This window comes from Leptodactylus fuscus, chromosome 3 (genome assembly GCF_031893055.1).
Source record: "Leptodactylus fuscus isolate aLepFus1 chromosome 3, aLepFus1.hap2, whole genome shotgun sequence".
Taxonomy (NCBI): Eukaryota; Metazoa; Chordata; class Amphibia; order Anura; family Leptodactylidae; genus Leptodactylus; species Leptodactylus fuscus.
Window position 1 is genome coordinate 75,600,604 of NC_134267.1, and position 24,662 is coordinate 75,625,265.

General features: G+C 39.3%; 1 protein-coding gene across 1 annotated transcript in view; it reads right to left on the minus strand.

Moving 5' to 3' along the window:
* The window catches only part of LYST (lysosomal trafficking regulator), a 393,838-nt gene that overhangs the window by 281,090 nt on the left and 88,086 nt on the right, over window positions 1-24,662 (minus strand). Inside the window, exons 5-7 of the mRNA XM_075267816.1 lie at window positions 13,785-14,718; window positions 9,743-9,904; window positions 6,512-6,647 (exon numbers count right to left, since the gene is read on the minus strand). Of these exons, the coding sequence (XP_075123917.1) occupies window positions 6,512-6,647; window positions 9,743-9,904; window positions 13,785-14,718 (1,232 nt within the window). The remainder of the gene's footprint in view (window positions 1-6,511; window positions 6,648-9,742; window positions 9,905-13,784; window positions 14,719-24,662) is intronic.

Genomic DNA, 24,662 nt, shown 5'->3' on the forward strand with positions numbered 1-24,662 from the left:
CAGGTATATGATCGATCGGAGTTACTGAGAAATCTTTAAAATTACACGTGGTGTTGTGCCCCATGACGTGACACACTATGTTTTGCAAAGCCATTAGACATTAGAGCGATGCTTGTTGATGCGTTCGCGTAACGTCATTATAGTGCGACCGATATACTGTAGCCCACAAGTACATTCTAACAGATAGATGACATAACTAGAAGAGCAATTCATATGGTGTTTAATTTGAAATCGCTCACCCGTAACACTGCTAGTGAAAGTGGTGGTACGATTTTTTATTAATTTGCAACACTTGCCCTTTTGGTGACAGCATTTATAGCTCCCTACAATAAGTTTAATTAAACTTTGTCCAGTATTTTCTTTAATTGGTCGTAGCCTGCTAGGGGCTAATATACTTTTAGATATATTAGCAGTGTTACGGGTGAGCGATTTCAAATTAAACATCATATGAATTGCTCTTCTAGTTATGTCATCTATCTGTTAGAATGTACTTGTGGGCTACAGTATATCGGTCGCACTATAATGACGTTACGCGAACGCATCAACAAGCATCGCTCTAATGTGAATAATGGCTTTGCAAAACATAGTGTGTCACGTCATGGGGCACAACACCACATGTGTAATTTTAAAGATTTCTCAGTAACTCCGATCGATCCTATACCTGAGAACCAACCGAATCGTTTTGAGAGTCTGAGCAAAAAGGAGATATACTGGATATACAAAATTAACACCTTAACCCCTATGGGACTTAACAAAACCTTAGAGGATATAGCAAAATATTAATTGGAAGATTTTGGAGTTTCTGCAAGTTTATGTATTTATCCTTTTTTATATATATATATATATATATATCAAAATTATGTGCATTTCTATTGGATTATGTTTTTAATTGATAATTATCATTTTTATGCAAATTTTATTAATGCATGCAAATTTTATGTATTTATGTAAATTTAATCATCAATGGTTACCATTTGGTATTATACCTTTAACTTATTTATTTATTGATAACCTAGTCTTCTAATTAATAAAAACTAGTAAGATAACTTTAATTCTCAGAAAGCAGTTTGCTATCAGACATACGCTCATATAATGTTCCTAGCATTAAGTTTACAAGTAAGCGTATAGTGTGCACCTGTGCATTGTAGATGGCAGGTGGACACGCAGAAGCGAAGCAGCATACTGGTATTCACCACTATACAGGTAAGAACTATAAGAAGCTTTACTACAGTGCCTGGGGGTTTGAGTGGCCCCCAGGGTGCCTTAAATCACTGGGCTTGGGAACCCCACTGATTTGGGCACTATTGCGTGGCACTGGATTACACCTATTTGAGCACACCACTCCTTAATGCCTGGTTTACCAGCATTGGAGTAATTTTTATAGATCCGGCGGTAAACCGGGCTCGTACTGGGCACTTTACCACTTATTTAACTGTTTTCCACTTTTTTATTTTGCACTCTGTCACCTTTTTGTGTGTCGACGAAGGGATGCTGTACCCCTTTGGGACGCTTCCTGACGGTTGTCCGGGGATGAGGCCTGTAATGGGTCTCTCCCCTCTTTCAGCTGACCTGTCCTGGGGAACCAGGGCAGGCGCAGACTTCTTGCCTGAGCCAAGGAGTATCTCTGGTGGTGGCAGCCCGGAGAGAAACTTGGCGACTGGTAATCCTGAGTACCCTTGGTGGTGGCAGCCCGAGGGGAAAACGGATGTTGGTAGGGCCATCCTGCTCCGGCAGATGGCCCTTTCGGATACTCGACCTCACTCGGTCACCTTTTGGTCCTTGTGGGGAAGAGTTTGAGTCAGGAACCTCTCTCCCCTTTAGGGAAAGGGTGCGTTTTTTGGCAAGCATCCTGGGCACGTTTTTTTTAGTGTGGCACCCACACTTTTTTCGTGCACTTGGTGTTTTTGATTTGGCACAGACGGAGACCTTCAAAAAAAACAAAAAAAAAAAAAAAAAAGAAGCTTTACTACAGTACTGTTTTTTATTGTACCCCAGCCCTTTTTGCTTTAATAGTAAATACTATTTTGATTAGTAAGCACCTTTTGCTACAGCACTGTATTCTGCTCTACTCAGGATCATTTGGTTTAAGAGTAAATATTATTGTGATAAGCCAAACACCTTTTAAACTATTTGTTGGTAATATTGAAACCTTTAGTGCATGTGTCAGTATCTATATGATTTTGGATGATCACATTGGCTAACGATGGAAATTTGTATATATTGATTGATTTTAATATGTTGCTACCATATTGGACTGTTCTTTTTATAGTTTGTATCACACTTGAGAAAGGGCAGATGCCCGAAACGCGTCGTGTTTAATAAACTGTTCAAGATACTTTGGTGTGCGCGCTTACTCCCTACCCCTCCATTCCTGTCGGGCTTGCCTGAGGAATCACCTATCATTGTATCACGCTGTTTCACAGTGTAAGGGAAAGAGCTGCTGCTATAACACCTTTTATATGCTCATATGGAGTTGTGACTATTTCACAACACCAATAGGTAAGAGAATAACTACATATCATCACCAAGAGTGTTTATAATTACTACACTATATTGGCGTTCGGTGTCTCTCCCATTTTATCTTTTCAAGGTAATAGTAGGGGAATGGACAAGTTTAGGAGTGCATACTTTAAACTCTACATCCACATCTGTATCAGTGACTAATACTAAACTCTGTTGCAGATCTAGTCAAAAATAGTAAATGGAGTCCACTGAGAACCTTATTATCTGAGCAAAGATCTATTTAAAAGCGGAGTAGAACATATAGAACATAGTCTTATAGAGCTATATACTGTAGACATATGAGGCTACGTTCATATACCCATAGGAGAGAATCATAAAAAGAACTTCACCCCTTTCTGATGAAAAGTGTTTTCTAAGCATAGTCAGTTGAAAAGAAGAGCATGTTTTGGGGATAGGGGCATCACTGCATATATTTTTTGGTAGTGATAGTGCCTCCTAAATGCAAGAGGACTGATGTACGTTCTCTTTCATTTAGGCATGCATTGAGAACAACTTTTATTAGCGCTTTCACTCTTCTTCATCCTGTTCTATTATCACTCAGGACTGCAGGTTGAAGAAGGGACTCACAGTAGTGCTGTACCGACAGCATGCACAACCATTTAAGGTGAGAGCATACCCGAAGAGTAGTTCAGAGTATTGACTGACTAATCAAGTCACTCTATGTGCAGTATTTTTTTTGTCATGTATACCTATTTTCACTTCTAATACTAAATAATAAAAAATAATAGTCAAATATCTTTAAATAATAAGACTAGTGTGAGAAGCACTGCACTCAACATCAGGTGTCTGTGTTGCTTTAATTGTAGGCCATAATATTTCCTGGACAACTCCTTTAACCCTTTCCCTCCGATGGTATTTTTTGATTTTCGTTTTTGACTTCCCTCCTTCTAAACCCCATAACTTTTTTTTATTTCTCCGCTCCCAGAGCCATATGAGGTCTTAATTTTTGCGGGACAAATTTATCTTCATGATGCCACCATTAATTACTCTATATAATGTACTGGGAATCAGGAAAAAAAATTAGAATGGGGAGGATTTGAAGAAAAAAATGCATTTCTGCGACTTTCTTGCGGGCTTTGGTTTTACGGCGTTCACTGTGCAGCCAAAATGACATGTCCCCCCTGTATTCTGTGTTTTGGTACGGTTCCAGGGATACCAAATTTATATGGTTTTATTTACATTTTGACTGCTTAAAAAAAATCCAAAACTGTGTTAAAAAATTTTTTTTCTACAAGTGGCCATATTCCGACAGCCGTAACTTTTTTATACGTCAGTGTACGGGGATGCATAGGGCGTCGTTTTTTGCAGGGCCGGATGTATTTTTTAGTTCTACCATTTTCGGGAAATGTTATTGCTTTGATCACTTTTTATTCAAATTTTTATCAGAATCAAAACTGTGAAAAAACGGCGGTTTGGCACTTTTGACTTTTTCCCGCTACGGCGTTTACCGAACAGGAAAAATATTTTTATAGATTTGTAGAGCGGGCGATTTCGGACACGGGGATACCTAACATGTATGTGTTTCACAATTTCTAACTACTTTTATATGTGTTCTAAGGAAAGGGGGGTGATTTGAATTTTTAATACTTTTTATATATTTTTTTATATATTTTTTTTCTTTTTTTATTTAATTTATTGTAATGCAATGCATTACAATGCTAATGCACTGCAATGGATAAAAAATCATCCTTTCTTTTGCAGGCTGCATAGACCATTCATGCTCCAGGAGCATGCTCCAAGAGCCTGTGATCACCGGCAAAATGGCGGTGCCCATGCGCGATCAGGGACCGATCGGAGGCATTAGAGCCAGTTGACTATTGCTTAAAGGGGCTCTATCACTAGGAAAAGTCATTTTTAACTAATCACACCTTTGCATAGCCTTTAGAAAGTCTATTTCACACCTACCTATAGTATGTAGATTGCCTCAGTGGTTTCTGAATAAGTCCGTTTTTATTCATATGCTAATTAGACTGGTGCACGATAGATCGTGCACACCTCTCCTATTGTTTTCTATGGGAGACTGCTGCTGCTGCTGCTGCTGATGACTCAGCTTCCTGTTTGCTTCACACACATAGAAGATAATAGAAGAGAGGAGGGTGCTGGGAACTTCCTGAGCTGGCTGGAGGCTCATTAGCATATGAATAAAAACGGACTTATTCAGAGACCACTGAGGCAATCTACATACTAAAGGTAAGCGTGGAAAAGACTTTCAAAAGGCTATGCAAGCATGTGTTTAGATAAAAATGACTTTTCCCAGTGATAGAGCCCCTTTAAAGCCATAGTTACAGACCCGACATGCGGCGCATGTCAGGAAGGGGTTAAAAATGATATACAATATTTACAAGCCAATGAAAAGTTAACACATAGTTACATAGTTTGTATGGTTGAAAAAGTCATATGTCCATCAATTTAACCAGTTCAACACCAAAGCTATTTGTTAAGTTAAAAATGATCTGCTGTTTATTTACTATTACTTCATGCAAATGGTCATGGGAAGAATATGCAAATCTGACTTCCATGATGTAACTAGGATGCCAGTGCCTCATGAATGCACACCAATAGAGGGCGCTGACTGAGAATGTGCAAGTCTGCCTTCCATGATGTAATTAGGAAGACAGAGTCTTAGTCAAGCACAACCTATAGAGGGCGCTCCCTTTAACATCATGCCGACCTACTCAGAGGCCTTTGTTTGCAATGATGTTGGAATTTAACCAGATACAGTCTTCTCAGCCAAGGACAGCTGTTTCGATGTACTTGCATCTCGTCAGCTTGGCGCAGAGAGGACTGATCTGGCAGAGGTGAGAGGCTTAGACAGGGTTGAGGGGATATCGTCACTCCATAAGGAGAGACCACCATAGGTGTGTGGAGTCTTATTAAGCCATGAGCGCTCCACTGCAAAGGAACATGGGAAGAATATGCAAATCTGACTTCCATGATGTAATTAGGATGCCAGTGCCTCAAGTATGCACACCAATAGAGGGCTCTGACTGAGAATGTGCAAGTCTGTCTTCCATGATGTAATTAGGAAGACAGAGTCTCAGTCAAGCACAACCTATAGAGGGCGCTCCCTTTAACATCATGCCTACCTACTCAGAGGCCTTTGTTTGCAATGATGTTGAGATTGACTGAGACTCAACCCCCTTTCCCTAGAACACATATAAAAGTACTTAAATACTGTACTTAAAACACATACACATTGGGTATCCCTGTGTCCGAAAACGCCCAGTCTAAAAATCTATAAAAATACTTTTCCCGTACGGTAAATGCCGTTGTGGGGAAAAAAAAAGTTAGAAGTGCCAAACCGCCATGATTTTCACTGTTTTGCCTCTGATATGAAATTTGAGAAAAAAGTGATCAAAGCAATAAAGGTTCCCCAAAATAGTATAACTAAAAAGTACACCCAGCCCCACAAAAAAAGATGCCCTATGCGTCCCCATACACGGAAGTATAACATAATTATGGGTGTCAGAATATGGAGAGTTTAAGAAAAAATACATTTGTTTTTTGTTAAAGGGTTAAAATGTAAATAAAATCATATAAATTTGGTATCCCCGGAACGTACCGAAATAGAGGTGACATTTCATTTTGGCTGCACAGTGAACGCCATAAAAACTAAGCCTGTACGAAAATCGCACAAATGCATTTTTTTTCTTCAAATCCATCATTCTGAATTTTATTTCTAGTTTTCCAGTACATTGTACAGAATAATTAATGGTAGCATCATGAAGTAAAATATGTCCCGCAAACATTAAAACCTCGTATGTCTCAGAGCGGAGAAATTGAAAAAAGTTATGGGATTTGGAAAGTGAAACGTGGGGTCAAAAACAAAAAATGTCGTCGGCGGAAAGGGGTTAATTAAAAGAGTTTTGAGGGGTTTGTCTGGCTAATGAGGTCAGCAATTTATGAAAAAGTCACACTCAGAGCAGGAGTTTGAGTCAGGCAGTGGAAAAATAGAGGAGTTGGCGATTTTGGAATATTAAAGCAATACCATCATTTTCAGGATTACTTTCACTATCTGCCTCATATCCTCTTTCTTCTCCAAAAAGGCTAAACTTGCAACTCAGGCTTTCATCTGGCTCTTCAGAAAGATCTCCAAGCTCCTCAAACTGCTCAGTCTTCTGCACCTACAAAAAAAAAAAAAAAAAAACACTATAAATGTTAATCTCCAATTCACAGGATTTGGATCCTCACCGATGTTCCAGCTCTTTAGAGTACAAAAAGATAAGAAAACTTGTAGATATCACTGTCATAGCTGCTCATAAGCCTAATACTAGATTCACCAGTATATATTAGGCTGCTTTCACACAGAGTAACACTCCGCTCATTCTGACACGTAAACACGTGTCAGAGTGAGCACAGTAAGACAGAATCCCATTGACTTCAATGGGTTCGGTCTTACGTGCGCTACCCATTGAACTCAATGGGAGGATTTTTTACCTATTGCTTTCAATATGATACGCGCGTATTACATTAAAACATAAGCCGTTAAAGGGGCTCTATCATTGGGAAAAGTCATTTTTATATAAGCACATCCTTGCATAGCCTTTAGAAAGTCTATTCCACACCTACCTTTTGTATGTAAATCGCCTCAGTGGTTTTTGAATGAGCCCGTTTTTATTCATATGCTAATTAGCCTTTTGGTGCACCTCGGAAGTCTCATCGTGCACCCTCTGCCTAGTGTTTCCTATGTATATGTACAGCACAGACTGCTGCTGATTATGATGACTTCCTGCTTCCTGTTTGCACACACAGATAGGAGACAATAGTAGAGAGCAGTGCTGCTGGGAACTTCCTGTGCTGGCTGGAAACTAATTAGCAAACGAACTTATTCAAAAGCCACTGAGGTAATTTACATACAAAAGGTACATGTGAAATAGCCTTTCTAAAGGCTATGCATGTATGTATGTGCTTAGTTAAAAATGACTTTTCCCAATGATAGAACACCTTTAAATACATACATACAGTTAAATTACTAATCTCCCCCCCTTTCACTACACCAGACAAAAAACAAAACAAAAGAACAACAACACATGAACAGTATGAACTGCTGCTGGGCGTAGGGGGAATGGAAGATTATGAATGATAATCTGTTTTCCCTTAGCCCAAACAGCAGCAGAAGGATCCCTCCCTTATTGTATCTTTATTTAGCTATGCTTAAAATTGTTATGCATTATTTTGTTTCTATTATACTTTTGGACTAACACATTGAGGGGGAGGTCTCTCGGCCTCTTATAGGGGAACAAATCGTTAATTTAAAATTCCACCTGTCCTAACAGTACACAGGGGCAGGAATACCCCATTTGTGCTGCTGTTTGGGCTAAGGGAAAACCGATTATCATTCATAATCTTTCAATGTACCATTATGAAGTACAATTTATCCCTCAAAAATGAAGCCCTCATATTGATCTGTGAACAGAAAAAAAATGTACAAATTTGTGTTTTTTTGTAAGGTGAACTTTTAAAAGTGAAAAATCATCAAATGGTTCAGTCAGATCATTTGTCAACCACAGGACTTCTGTATGGTTCTGTTCAAATCTACACTATGAATTAATTCTTTAGTGTTACATAATAGCAGCAGAAAAAGTTTAAGCAATGAGGGATCATTCACATGACAAATCAATAGCATCCAGTGTGGTCATGAATCAGCAATAACCAAATTTAATCGATCCTGTCACTTGGCGTGACTGACTGGAGCTCGCTGAGACTCTGTGGCCCAACTAAACCTAAAACCAGGCCTGATAATCAATATAATAATTACATAAATTATAAAAAATTTGATTAGATATTAAAAGTTCTACGGGCAATTTTTTATTTTTTAAAAAGCTCATTTTGGTGTTATTAATGAGTTAGGTTAATAAGTGCACCAAAATACCTTTAGCAGGGTTTTGAGTGATTTCGAGTTTTCCCTGGGAGTTCCTGACATCTTCAGCTTTTGTTTACAGGAGTAACTACCTTCCTGCTATCTTAGCTCTAATTCACGGACTACTTGCCCTATGTACCTACCTCAGATCACCCCATCCCATACTTACCAGTCTTCTGTGTCCTGAAGATCATTTTTTCTATCCTGCTGGCTGCTTCTTCTTTGGACTTCTGCAGCACCTGCGCAATACAACCAAGAGTTCTATCTGCCAAGATTAGTGCAAGAGGTTCTATTGCGTAGGCAGAGAAGAAGTCACTGACACTCCGTTCAAAGAAGAATGAAGACAGGTAAGTATCATGGCGACAGAGGGTGGATGGGGAGTACTGGTAAGGTTCCATTTTACTGAAATTGGTTAACATAGAATCACTGAATTATCAGAAAGTGTGCCTGGGGAAGTCACATGACCGCCCTGGCGATCTCAGTTATTATAGTTTTTTTTTCTTTCTAATAATTAAATAAGTTAAATAAATAAATACCCGTATATACTCGAGTATAAGCCGACCCGAATGTAAGCCGACCCCCCTTATTTTACCACATAAAACTTGGAAAACTTATTGACTCGAGTATAAGCCTAGGGGGGAAATGCAGCAGCTACTGGAAAATTTCAAAAATTAAAATGGTTGGAGTTTTTGGGTGCAGTAGATGCTGGGTGCTGGGGAAGGGGAGGGGGTGTTTTGGTTGTCTGTCTGCCCCTTCCCTGAGCTTGGGGACTGTTTTTCTTTCCCCACTTGGAATTCAGTCTGGCTGAATATAGGGGATCTGCGGTGCTCCTATTAACCCCTTCCCGACGGAACAGGAGCACTGTAGATCCCCTATATTCAGTAGACCAGGCACTGTCAGACACAGGGATACCTGATGTGTATGTGTTTCACAGTCATTTTCTACTTCTGTATGTATTCTAGGGAAAGGAGGGATTTAGAATTTTTATTTTTTTTTAAATCTTTTTTTTTTTTTTGCTCTATTTTATGGGAGATTCTATACATTAATATTGTGGCTGGTCATAGACCCCCCCCCCCCCACCCCACTCCCAAAAAAAAAAAAAAAAAAAAAATTAACATTTTTTTTTTTTTTTTTTTTGCTGATTCGAGTATAAGCCGAGGGGGGCTTTTTCAGCACAAAAACTGGGCTGAAAAATTCGGCTTATACTCGAGTATATACGGTAAATAAGTTAGATGGGGGGGGGGGGGGATAGTTTAGGGTTCATTTTCTAGTTTTATGGTTGAAGAAATCCATGACCTGAAACAGCTAAGTAGCCATTACCCTTTACCAATCCGTATGAAATTCTTTGTTTTCACATACCTTTTCACTTTGTTCCTCATAATGTTCAAAGAGCAAAGGGAAATCTGACACAGCCACTCGCAGAAGACTATCAAAAACATGTGATGAAAGTTTTGTCTCAAGTATTCTTGAATGTGTAAGTAGTTCTTGTATTTCAAGCATGATGTGTTGGATAGAGAAATTCTAAAAGGAAAATACAGTTTGTTAAACATGTAAGAAATAAATAAAATAAAGTAATTATTTTTTAAAACCACCACTATATTTTTAGAAGAAAAACAAGGATGGATCACCAATTGCAGAGGTCTACATCCCTATTAACCCCTTCCCGACATGCGCCGTAATAGTACGGCGCGTGTCGGGTCTGTAACTATGGCGACCGCCCGGGAGTCGGGCGGCCGTCATAGCTGCCGGGTGTCTACTGCTTTAAGCATTAGACAACCGGCTCTAATGCCTCCGATCGGTCCCCGGACCGATCGGAGGCATTAACCCCTCCGGCGCTGCTGTCAAAGGCACCGGAGGCGCCATTTTCCCGGCGGCGCATGAGCGCCGCCATTTTGGCAAGGATCGCCGGCTCCTGGAGCATGCTCCAGGGCTGACGACATGTTGCCATGACAGCCGAGAGCCTTGTTAAAGGCTCCCAGCCGGTCTGCAAAATCTCTCTTTTGCAGGCTGGTCTATGCAGCCTGCAAAAGAGATGATGATTTTTTACAATGCATTGCAATGCATTAGCATTGTAATGCATTGCATTAGTGATCAGACCCCCTGGGGTTCAACACCCCTAGGGGGTCTAATAAATGCAAAAATAAAAATAAAAAAAAAAAAAGTAAAAAAAAAATATATATAAAAAGTATTAAAAGTTCAAATCACCCCCCTTTCCCTAGAACACATATAAAAGTAGTTAAAAACTGTGAAACATATACATGTTAGGTATCCCCGCGTCCGAAATCGCCCGCTCTACAAATCTATAAAAATATTTTTCCTGTTCGGTAAATGCCGTAGCAGGAAAAATAGTCAAAAGTGCCAAACCGCCGTTTTTTCACTGTTTTGATTCTGATAAAAATTTGAATAAAAAGTGATCAAAGCAATAACATTTCCCGAAAATGGTAGAAATAAAAAGTACACCCGGCCCCGCAAAAAAAGGCGCCCTATGCATCCCCGTACACCTATGTATAAAAAACTTACGGCCGTCGGAATATGGAGACTTTTAGAAAAAAAAATTTTTAACACCGTTTTGGAATTTTTTTTAGGGGTCAAAATGTAAATAAAACCATATAAATTTGGAATCCCCGGAATCGTAACGAAACACAGAATACAGGGGACATGTCATTTTGGCTGCACAGTGAACGCCGTAAAACCAAAGCCCGTAAGAAAGTCGCAGAAATGCATTTTTTCGTCAAATCCACCCCATTCTGAATTTTATTCCTGCTTCCCAGTACATTATATAGAATAATTAATGGTGGCATCATGAAGAAAAATTTGTCCCGCAAAAATTAAGACCTCATATGGCTCTGGGAGCGGAGAAATAAAAAAGTTATGGGGTTTAGAAGGAGGGGAGTCAAAAACAAAAATAAAAAAATGCCATCGGCGGGAAGGGGTTAAGAAAAGTTGAACATCCTTTAAGAACAACAATATTTCTGCCTGAAATGAGCGTTGGACCATATCAGGTCCTGTAGAGGGCAAACAGACCAAAAATTGTTAGCTGCAGGGACAGCTACTCTTGTTCCATAAACAAGAACCATGTGATAGCTAGAGGAAAGAAAGACCATAAATATACAGTAGCTCAAACACAACCCTCACTCCTATTGTTTGAACTGTTTTATTACACTGTGAGCATCTCATTTTGACCTTATATGAACACTATGATTGTTAAAGTGCTGCAGCATATGTTGCTGTTGTATAAGTAAAAATGTATGCATCATCATTGCTCAGATTGACATTCTGCTATGCAGTTACATGAACTTGTCGTTAATGAACGATAAAAGCCGAACAGATCCGTCTATCAAATGACAAGGAAACTGGACCATTATGATATCAAAATCCTTAAGCATTACAACTAATTGTCCTATAGGTGATTTAACTTTTAGGTCTTACCCAAGATTATTTAAAGCATAACTAAACTTTTGGATAGCTTTTGATTTTCTACCAGTATTTGTGCAATAAATACATTTTGTAATATACCTTATTATCAAATTTTGGATCCTCTGTCAATTCCTGCATTTTTTCTCTGTTTCCCTAGTTTCTGTATTGAGGGCCGTTTCTGTCTATCACTGAATGGTATTGTGTATGGAGAACAGGGCTGTGCAACATGTAGAGAAAATGAGGGCAGCAGAGGGTTACTTCAAACAGTTATATTTTGGATATTATAAAATGTACAAACATGTTTTTAGTGTCATATGAAGAGGGGGTTATAGTGCTATCTAAATATATTTCCAGCAATCTCACTGGATGAAAACCAAGTCAGGATTGGGATTTTTTTTTATCCTATATATTATACAGCTGCATATAAATATCCTGATCCAGATTGTGTTTTCAACCAGAGGTATCTCTGGATATAATTTAGCACTGACCAATAGAGAATCTAATCTTTGATATGACATCAAAAGCAGGTCTATTTGTTTTATAATGTCCGAGACATAACTGTCAGAAGTGACCCTCCACTACACTAATTTTCTCTACATTTTAACCACTTCAGTACCGGGCCAATTTGTGGTCCAGGACCAGACACATTTTAGGTTTATTATGTATGTGCGGTTTTGAGGTCTGTAAAAATTTTTTCGTATGTCTTAGTCAACTAATTTTTGCGTCTTTTTTCGGGGACACATAGGGCTTTATTTTTATGTTATTTTTATTTTCAAATGTGTTTTAATTTTTTTTTATATCCAGGAAAATATAAACAAAATAGGAGGGAAATTGTGTCTGGTTTTCAATGTATAATTTTTTTTTTATTTAATAACACAAAGTGTCACTGAAAAACTTTATAATATAGTTTTTCCTCTCCGTTACGGTAATTTTTATTTTGTATGGTGTCGGGGGTGGGGCTATAACTTTTAATAACTGCGTTTTATTAGCGTATTATTTATTTATTTTTTATTATTATTTTATTTACATTTTTTTAAAACTTTTTTATTATATTTTAATTTAATTTTTTTCCCAGATTGTGTCCCCATAAGGTGATAAGAGACCTTTGGGGACATCTGATCACTTTTTTTTTGTACTTGAGGCTGATTTCTCCTATAACTGAGGCTGGTACATTTAACCTCAGTTACAGGAGAAATACAGCCTCCTGCACACTGTATACACAGTATGCAGAGCTGATCTGAGTCCTGTAGGACCCAGCAGCTCTGGCAGGACACTGCTCCCGGCGGATCACGTGTCTGCCGGGTCAGAGGGCAGCTGATTTATGGCTGCGTCCATAGCCGTGTATACAGCGCTCATTGAGCGCTGTATACACCGCGATCGAGATAGCAGAGCAGGTAATAAATCTGCCCTGCTATCTCTCTGGGAGCTCCGGCTGAAGTTACAGCCGGCTCCTAGTGAAAGCAGCTGCACGATCTTGTGCAGCTGCTGTGTTCTGACTTGGACGTACAGGTACATCCTGGCAGAACTAGACAACCACTATCCGGACGTATATAGTCTATGGGCGGTCCGGAAGTGGTTAAAGAGGACCTTTCATGGATTTGGGCACAGGAAGTTCCATATACTGCTGGAAAGCACAGTTCATTGAATTCAGCAAACTGTCGGCTTTCCAGCAGTATATAGTACTGCTTGTGCCCAAATCCATGAAAGGTCCTCTTTAAATAACCCGTACTCCTGTACACAGTAACATTCAGTGATGGGCAGGAACAGCTCTCAATAAAGAAGCAAGGGAAAGAGTGAAAAAAAATGCAGATTTTCATAGAAATGATCCATAATGTGTTATTAAAATATATTACATAAATCTATGACAACTACTGCCAGAAAAATCTAAAGTTGTCCAAAAGGATAGTTTTAATATGTCTATAAATCTCCCATTTATAAAAAGTTTTCTTTAGAAAGTTACATAAAAATGAAAATCTTGCTTTACCTGAGAAGTCTCCAAATCAGATTTATAGTTTTGTGCACTATGAAGACAAATAGATAATAAAGCTTCAAATAGCTTTCCAGCTCCATATGACCAGTTTTGAGCATTATCTTTGGAAGCAAACAACCTTGACGTGTCATCTGGAGAGTCAGGAATTTGTGATTGGTAATGCACATCATCCATTGAACTTTGGCTGTGGATTAGAGCTTCTCCTTTGTTACAGGATTTCAAACTAGAGTTTTCTTCTTTAACTTTGTTTAATGCTTCTGAATGTGATGCATTAATATTTGCTATGCTAAAATCTTCATACCTGTGGAAGTTATTGATCATCATGTGAACAAGCTTATAGCACAACTCAAAGCCCCCAATTTTATGAAACTGCTTCTGGAACAACAAACTTTTCAAGTAAAGCAAGCAACACATAGACCAAATGTCAGCTGTGCAGTTTATTTGTTCTGGTGAAGGCAAGAACAAACTTTCAACATTCAGTTTTGGTAAAATGTTCAAAGGTTCACTCGCAGTGCTGTCATAGCCAGATGTGTCTTCTGATTCATTGATCGATTCAAGATCAACATCTGGATCTTTGCTTACGCTCAAAAATGCCAAACAGAGAAATAGATTAATTGTGTTTATCTTCTGATCAATATCCTTTTTATTTGGATGGACATCTTTAAGAGCACCATAGAATTTACACAAACTTTGTGAAACATTGATGCATTCTTGAGGCTTTAAAAGGTGAACAGAACATTCTGAAGCAAGAGTTTTATCATCAATTACACTGAAGTCTGCAGTAGTTGAGAAAAGGTCATTTTGTTGTTCGCCAAAGCAAATAAGAGTCTCAAACACTTTCAAACAAAAACACCTCAAAGGTTCCAAATAGGTAAGCTCAGTAACTTGATGTAATCCTTTTAGATTTAAGAAGGTTTCACGAATTATCCTATGAGGGAGGAAAAAAAAAAGGTAATTTTTGTTAAAATTTCCTTAATTCGAAGTAAAAGTTAACCTTTTGGAAATAAAATTAAAATTGCACCTATATAAACTAAAGTCCCATAACACACAAGGAAGTTAAAATGTTTCTCACAGCTGATCCCTAACTCGTTTTTGACAACTTGACCACTATGCAACACTAGCATATGTCACTAAGCAAAGTGCAAAGAAAACACTACAAATGTGAATCCCAGAATTTGCGTTTGAAATGATAGTGATAGTATATAATATATGCCTATTCTACAATCTTTCACGTCTGATTTGCAAAGCTAAACCACTCACAGATCACTATTCTTGCTGAATTGCATCTATGCTGAATCACATAACTTTTTTAAAACTTTATAATTGATATTGCAAAAAAACACTTATTTATTGAAACAAATATGCTTAAATTAACAAATATGTGTTTCTTTACATGTATTCTGTATACTAAATGTTCTCCTTCTGTTACCATATCACCAGGTTTATCTGGGAAGAATATGCAAATCTGTCTTCCATGATGTAGTTAAGAAGTCAGTGCCTCAGTCATGCAGTCCAATAGAGGGCGCTCCCTGAGGATGTGCAAGTCTGTCTTCCATGACTGTGGCTCTGTCTTCCTAATTACATCATGGAAGACAGACTTACACATCCTCAAGTCCTCTATTGGACTGCATGACTGAGGCACTGACTTCCTAAATACATCATGGAAGACAGATTTGCATATTCTTCCCATGTTCCCTTGCACATTGGCACTCTAATGGCTTAATAAGACTCCACACACCTAAGCGCTGGTCTCTCCCTATGGAGAGGCGATATCCCCCTAACCAGGTATATCTGAACATAAACGTGGTGTTATGACAATACACAGGATTTTTGGCAGTGCATGGTAGTGGTCCTTGGTAATAAAGCTGCAGCAACGCACAGGCCAGGTTTCAGCCTTTGCTTAATATAAGCAAGCGGGGAATCCCAAAATGTTGACATACAGGTAAATAACACTTTGAGAGACGTAGATTTCAAAATAAAAAGGTCCAAAACTTTACTTTTCAGAATCACATTTCAAAAAGATAGTGCTGTGTCACATGAATTACAAATTAATAGAATTAAAAAAAACATATGTCCATCAAGTTCAACCAATGAATGGTCACAGTACATGAATGAAGAGATGGGGTATGATTAAACATCACACCTTTGTAGTTCCCTATTGATCCAGAGAATCTCCCATGAGGGAATGTTCACACAAGAATTTGATGCTGACTTGGGAGCGAATTTCTCCTACAACTCAGCTACAGATTTTGCTTCTTATTGTTTTCAATGAGAAACAGAGAAAGCAGTAGGACGGTAAAAATAAAATGGCCTCCTGCTTAATCTCTCTGAACAGACATCTTCTGGCCTCTGAAAAAGGGATTTTTTTTTCTCCACAAAGAAAAAATACCCAGTTAAAGATGACCTTTTACTACATCCAACAACTTCAGTTCTTAGCATGTGTTAATAGGTGCCGCTCCAATGATTCTAGCACAATTACAATTGTTTCTATAGATTCTACTGTTTTTGAGCAATCAGTGCTATTAGTTTTGTGTTTGATATTATATTTAGGCTCTGTACTGTCAGGTGACAAGTGTCAGGCAGAAGCACAAAAGGAGGTAAGGCAGATTCAAAGTGTCAGAGCTCAGAATAACACCCCTCGCCTGCTCCTTCCTGACACTGTCCAGCTGGCAGTACAGAGTCTAAGTAATCAGGCAACCATGATTATCAGGCAACAAAACTAATGGCATTTATTATTCGGGAACAATGGGGACTGAGCAAAAAATTCTAACTATGCCAGAATCTGTGGAAAGTGCGTATTAAATGATACAGAGTTGGATTAAGTGTAGATGATGATAGGTTGCATTCAACTTGTGAAGGAAATTTACATATAATAGCTTTTTTATATTTTTTTTTTGGAGCGACTGATTAACTTATATGCAATTAATCACTGAGTTGTTAATGTAGGTTGTGTTTAACTCCTTAAGTCCTTAAATCCTTCTCAGTCATGTCAAGCACTTGAATCATTTTACACAGATTCTAGAATAGTCAGACATTTTTCTAGAGCCCACACTGTTCTTAAACAAGAAACGCTATTAGCTTTGGTTCCTGACATGTTAGTTAGGCTCTGTAATATCAGGTGGGTGTTGTGACAAATTTAACCACATGGATTTATGTCACTTTACAGAAATCACTGACCTGTGAACTGATAAGGACCTGTAAGTGTTTACATTGCTTCTACCAATTACTAACAACCCTCTACCCCCCTTCCTCCTGGAATTCTATCCCTTTTTTGTATATAAAGCTGCTTCTTCAGAAATGGCTTTAAATTTACTTAAGAAAGGAACCTAAATGTTCCGAAACATTGTAATCTGTCATCATTATTAGTTAGCCATTAAAAAGGTATCAACTACTGAAGACTTTTTTTTTTTTATAAAAAAATTAAGAATTAAATAACATAAATGCAAAATAAACACTAACTAAAACAACTTTGCTTTTTTTTTTGAAGTATTCACTATGCTATATACCATATTTTTCGGACTACAAAATGCACTGGACTATAAGATACACTAAGGTTTTAGAGGAGGAAAATAGGGAAAAAAATTAGTAAAGCAAAAATATTTGTAAAATATTTAACAACAATATAATATTTCACCAATGTAAATAGAATTGGTGGTTTTCGGACACAGGGATACCAAATGTGTATGTATTTCAACAGTAATGTTTTTGATTTATATGTATTCTAGGGATACGGGGGTGATTTGAACATATATACACACACATTATATATATATATATATATATATATATATATATATATATATATATATATATATATATATATATACATATACACACACACACATACATACATACATACACATATACACATGCTGTATTTTCCCGGCGTATAAGACGACTGGGCGTATAAAACAACCACCGACTTTTCCATTTAAAATATAGACTTTGGGATATACCTGCTGTATGAGAAAATAATCATTGGTCTCAGTTTGGTGCCATCAGCTGTACATGCTAATACCAATGTAAAACTGGACTTCTCATGTCCTGTTTTAATTAAAATAGGTTCATGCACTTTGTGCACAGGTTTGGCATCCATGGATGGAAAGAGACACCCACAACATGCTGTATTTTTCATTCTGATGTTAGGAGGCATTCAGGGTCTAAACTAATGTGGTGGATATCAGAAGAAATACTATAGAAAGAAATAGGATCAACTCTAATTTCAGATCTCACTCCTGCAGTGAAGCTATGCAAGAAGAGAAAAAAGGGCGGGCCAGACGGGTGAAGGAAGCGTGGTTTTCTAAGCAAACTTGAAAACACAGCTCCTTCATCCGTCTGGCCCGCTCCTCCTTCCCTGCCTGTGTGGCTTCATTGCAGGAGCGAGAGGATCTGAGGGGCAGTGAAGGAGGGGCGGGCCAGATGAGAGAAGGCGGCGTGGTTTTCTCAGCAAGCTTGAACCACGCCTCCTTCACCCGTCTGGCCCTGCCTCTCATATCTCGCTCCTGCAATGAAGCGACACAGGAGGGAAGGAGGGGCAGGCCAGACAGTTGAAGGAGGTGTGTTTTTCTCGGCACAGCGCTGCTCTCCTTTTACTTCGCACAGACAGGACACAGATGCACAGCCGCTGCATTCGGACTATAAGACACACCCCCATTTTCCTTCCATATTTGGAGGGGAAAAAAGTGTGTCTTATAGTCCGAAAAATACGGTAATTAACCTATTACCTTTAGTCTTGAAAACGGAACAATTATAGCAATAGCTAATTTATATATTTTTTTTTTTAAGTTTTACTAAATTTGAACATTCAGCCCCCTTTTTTTTTATCATGGGATTTGAACCATCTGACTATGTTATACACTGCAAAACTTAGTGTATAACTAACATCAACCTAAAGCTATTCACTCACTCATTCCTAAAGGCAGGATGGAAGCCAGGGGAGAAGGCGACAGATCTGCAGTCAATGATCAGGACAAAGGTTGGCATGGGATCACTATAGTTCAGAATATTCATGGACCTCCAGAAAAGTTTAACCATTTATTTTAACATTAAGAATTTCATTGAAAATTTCTTGTTTGTTGCAAAACTAAGAACAAATCAAAACAAGAAATCAATAAAAGTGAATATATAAAGTAGAAGAAAGGCACGGGGGGGTGGGTGATGGAGAGGGCAGGGAAAGCAAGAAACGGCATACTGAAAGTATCCCATGGCATCGGGAGCGGGTGTATGCTGTAAACATGACCGTGGTATCCAAGGAGTTCCATATGGTAAAATGTCCCCCTGGGCACCCCCCCACAGGGAGACTGGGTGGTGCCCTGATGTACAGTCATGGCTAAAAGTTTTGAGAATGATACAAATATTAATTTCTACAAAGTCTACTGCTTCAGTTTTTCTAATGGCAATTTGCATATACTCCAGAATGTTATAAATAGTGATCAGCTGAACAGCAATTACTTGCAAAGTCAATATTCGCCTAGAAAATGAACTTTATCCCCCAAAACACATTTCAACATCATTGCAGCCCTGCCTTAAAAGGACCAGCTAACATCGTTTCAGTGATTGCTCAATTAACACAGGTATGGGTGTTGATGAGGACAGGGCTGGAGATCAATTGTCATGATTAAGTAAGAATGACACCACTGGACACTTTAAAAGGAGGCTGTTGCTTGGCATCATTGTTTCTCTTCTGTTAACCATGGTTATCTCTAAAGAAACACACGTGCAGTCATCATTGCACTGCACAAAAATGGCCTAACAGGGAAGAGTATCTCAGCTAGAAAGATTGCACCTCAGTCAACAATCTATTGCATCATCAAGAACTTCAAGGAGAGAAGTTCCATTGTTGGCAAAATGCTCCAGGGCGCCCAAGAAAGACCAGCAAGCGCCAGGACCGTCTCTTAAAAGTGTTTCAGCTGCGGGATCGGGCTACCAGCAGTGCAGAGCTTGCTCAGGAATGGCAGCAGGCAGGTGTGAGTGCATCTGCACGCACTGTGAGGCGGATACTCTTGGAGCAAGGTCTGGTCTCAAGGAGGGCAGCAAAGAAGCCACTTCTCTCCAGAAAAAACATCAGGGACAGACTGATATGCTGCAAAAGGTACAGGGAGTGGACTGCTGAGGACTGGGGTAAAGTAATTTTCTCTGATGAATCCCCTTTTCGATTGTTTGGGACATCTGGAAAACAGCTTATTCGGAGAAGACGAGGTGAGCGCTACCACCAGTCTTGTCTCATGCCAACTGTAAAGCATCCTGAAACCATTCATGTGTGGGGTTGCTTCTCAGCCAAGGGAATCGGCTCTCTCACAGTCTTGCCTAAAAACACAGCCATGAATAAAGAATGGTACCAGAATGTCCTCCAAGATCAACTTTTCACAACCGTCCAAGAGCAGTTCCATGGCCTGGAAACTCCCCAGATCTTAATCCCATTGAGAACTTGTGGTCAATCATCAAGAGACGGGTGGACAAACAAAAACCTACAAATTCTGACAAAATGCAAGCATTGATTGTGCAAGAATGGACTGCTATCAGTCAGGATTTGGTCCAGAAGTAGATTGAGAGCATGCCAGGGAGAATTGCAGAGGTCCTGAAGAAGAAGGGTCAACAATGCAAATATTGACTTGCTGCAGTAACTCATTCTGTCAATATAAGCTTTTGTTACTCATAGTATGATTGCAATTATATTTCTGTATGTGATAAAAACATCTGACAAACGCACATAAAAACCAGAGGGCAGCAGATCATGTGAAAATATAATACTTGTGTCATTCTCAAAACTTTTGGCCATGACTGTATCATGACTGCAGCGCAGGTTCTGGCCAGTGAACTCAGGCTGCTAGTAGCCCCCAGTTACCTGGTTAATACTGCCGGGAAGTGAGGAAATCTGCATAGGCTGACATCCTCTATAGACTGCAATACATGTGTATTGCAGTCTATAATGCTGATCCAGTGTATCATTGGTTCTGGTTCCCTAGTAGGATATCAATAAAAGTATAAAACAAAAACAAAAAAACTATGAAAAATAAATTAAGCAAACAAATGATTTTTCGCCATCTCACCTTTAAAAAAATGCTATAAAAAGTGATCAAAAAATGATCATGTACCCACAGACAGTACCAATAAAAAGCACAGATTGTCCCACAAAAAATAAGCCCTCAACCAACTCTGTCTGAAAAAAAAAAAAGAATGCTACTAGAGATGAGCGAGCACTATTCGAAACGGCAGTTTCGAATAGTGCGCACCCATAGGAATGAATGGACGCAGCCGGCTGGCTCCATTCATTGCTATAGGTGCGTGCTATTCAAAACTGCCGTTTCGAATAGTACTAGCTCATCTCTAAATGCTACACATCTCAGCGATACAAAAATAATTGATTTCTTTCCCCAAATGATTTTTTGTTCTGCAAAACTGGTAACGCATAAAAAACAATATGAATGATGTATTACCGTATTCGTACAAACCCGCAGAATAAAAGGTAACATGTTGATTATATTGCATGCGGTGTGAAAAAAAAAAAAAAAAAAGGTAAAAACCAATATCAGAATTTTTTTTTTTTTTTTTTATCAACCAAGAAAGAGTTATTAATATTCATTCTATAGGTTATAGGCACCCAGAAATGTTATTACAAAATCTCATCCCACAAAAAAAAAAACAAGCCATCATACGGCTACATCACAAAAAAAAAATATATATATAGCTTGCACAATGTGAAGACAAAAACCCCAAGTGTCACCAAATCATTAGAACACAAACTGGCTGTGACAGGAAGGAAATGTACAAGCTGTGTAAGCAAATATTCCAAATTTACAACTTACAGTGCCTTGCGAAAGTATTCTGCCCCCTTGAACCTTTCGCCACATTTCAGGCTTCAAAGATACAAAATTTAAATTTTTTTTTGGGGGGGGAGGAATCAACAACAAGTGGGACACAATTGTGAAGTGGTACGAAATTTATTAGAGATAGTAAACTTAAATAAAAAAAATGAAAAGTGGGGCGTGCAATATTATTCGGCCCCTTTATTTTCAGTGCAGCAAACTCACTCCAGAAGTTCAGTGAGGATCTCTGAATGATCCAATGTTCTCCTAAATGACTGATGATGATAAATAGAATCCACCTGTGTGTAATCAAGTCTCCGTATAAATGCACCTGATCTCTCATAGTCTCAGGGTTCTGTTTAAAGCGCAGAGAGCATCATGAAAACCAAGGAACACACCACGCAGGTCCAAGATATACTGTTGTGGATAAGTTTAAAGCTGGATTTGGATACAAAAAGATTACCCAAGCTTTAAACATCCCAAGGAGCACTGTGCAAGCAATCGTATTGAAATGGAAAGAGTATCAGACCGCTGCAAATCTAACAAGACCCGACTGTCCCTCTAAAGTTTGATCTCAAACAAGGAGAAGACTGATCAGAGATACAGCCTAGATGTCCATGATCACTCTGGATGAACTGCAGAGATCTACAGCTGATGTGGGGGAGTCTGTCCATAGGACTACAATCAGTCGTACAATGCACAAATCTGGCCTTTATTTCCATAAAATGGAAAGAAGAAAGCAATTTCTCAAAGGTATCCATAAAAAGTCTTATTTAAAGTTTGCCAAAAGCCACCTGGGAGACATCTACAATGGAATGGTTCACAAATAAATGTATCCAGTTGTTAGACTGGCCAAGTCAAAGTCCAGACCTGAATCCAATAGAGAATCTGTGGAAAGAGCTGAAAACTGCTGTTCACAAACGCTCACCATCCGACCTCACTGTGCTCCACCTGTGTTGCAAGGTAGAATGGGCAAGAATTTTAGTCTCTCGATGTGCAAAACTGATAGAGACATACCCCAAGGGACTTGCAGCTATAATCGCAGCAACAAAATATTAACGCACGGGGGCAGAATAATAATTCATGGGGGTTTCTAATATATAGGCCTTTAGAACATTTCAAAGCCTTGTAACATCCAAGATGAATTAAATGATAATTAAAAGATGATGCCAATATAAAGCAGAGATATGGTAGACAAATATTTTATAATTTGATTTTTATTGAAGAAATTTTTTTTCATAATACAAGAAAAGCAAAACCACAGTGGGCCAAAAGTAAGACAGACAAAAACCTGTGGCCGAATCGGGACGTACAGTACTATACATCACGTACAATAATTCAAACAACCTCTTATCTAATATAGAAACTCAGAAGCATAAATAATGGTTACAAACGCATGAGCAGTAGTCCTATCAGTTTTCGAGTGGCAGCCAATAACGTTCCAAACAGGGCCTGGGGCAAGGTAAGGGGGTGGGGGAAGGGAAGAGAGGGACAGGAAAGGCGGTGGAAGAATAGGGAAGGGAGGAAAAACATTGTTAAAAGAAAAACAAATTTGGCATAATAAAGTCAATAAGTATTTAAGAGCATAAAAAAAACACCGCATGTTCAGAGCAGAATGGTGCAATTCAAATGGGAATAGCATTGATGAGGAGGTCAGTATACAAATAGAAGTGCAAACTGCCATATCAATTGGAGTACCAACAATAATAATAGCAACCATGATCCATGACGACCCGTTATGGAATTGCACTAGGGGTGGGGAGGGGATTCTTGGTCCGGGGATTTCTCCTATCTTCCATAAAAGCGGACCAGAGGGCCTATCTGGGGCAGAAACTGGAGAAGGTATGGTTTTTGGTGGTCAACATCCGCTCCAGGGTGAAAGCCAAGTCCACACAAAGGGTCAGCTCATTTATTGTCATACAGGGTATAAACTTCCACTCCCTCACCATTATGGATCTGGCGCCAGAATTACCCAGCACCACATGCATACCCGTGGGGAAAGACCCAGTGTCTAGAAAGCATAACGCCAGCCCTGGGGAGGGGGAGATGGGGAGACCAGCTACAGAGGACATGAAGCCAAAGACAGCGGTCCAAAAGGCCTGAATCGGGGGGGGGGGGGGGGGCATTCCCACCACATGTGCAAAAGAGTGCCTTCGCGACCGCAACCCCACCAGCAGAGACTCGAGAAGGAGGCCTCAATATGCGCCAAGAAGGATTTTTTGAGCCATCTCCCTGAAACCCGCTTAACAAACCCACAGGCCTCATACCACTCAGGCAGAGAAATAGATTTGGCAAGGTCCATCTCCCACCTCGAAAGGCATAGAGGTTTGATCCGCTCTGAGGGGGTGGAGAAAAAAAGTATAAAAAGCTGAGATGCCGCCTTTAGGAGGTGCGGTTAGTCTCCACAGTCTCCATGCAAGACTGGGAAAAACAAGTCTTGACGCTCCATGGGTTTGAAGAAGGTGCCCAAGCTGCAGGAATTTCTAAAAAATCCTTGTGCGGGAGATCATATTCCTCCCGCAATACAGAGAAGGATTTAAAGCGATCGTTGTGATAGAGATGGGAGATTTTGCAAAGACCTTTCGCTATCCAACTGCGAATCCTCAACTGGGGGAGAAACGCGGTCGCGTACTACAGTGGGAGTTTCGCTAGGGGGACCAAATCCTCTAAGGAAGTATGTGACAGGAAATATTGCCACATCCATGCAGACGATTTTATACTCAGCAATGGGGCCTGATGAAGCTGCGGGTCAAGGTCCCTGGGGCATAATATACTCATGAGTGGAGCCTCCAGCATAAATTCCTCAATCTCCGCCCACCTCCAATTAGCCACATCACTCCAGCTAACCCGGAGTTGCTCAAGGGTTGCCGCCGCATAATACTTTTTAACATCAGGGACTCCGGTGCCCCCATTAGACCAGGGCCTAGACATCACCTGAAATCAGATCCTGGATCTCTTACCCTCCCAGATAAACTGTGAAAGTATGTGCTTAAAGAGGACCTTTCATCAGATCGGCACATGCAGTTTTATATACTGCTGGAAAGCTGACAGTGCGCTGAATTCAGCG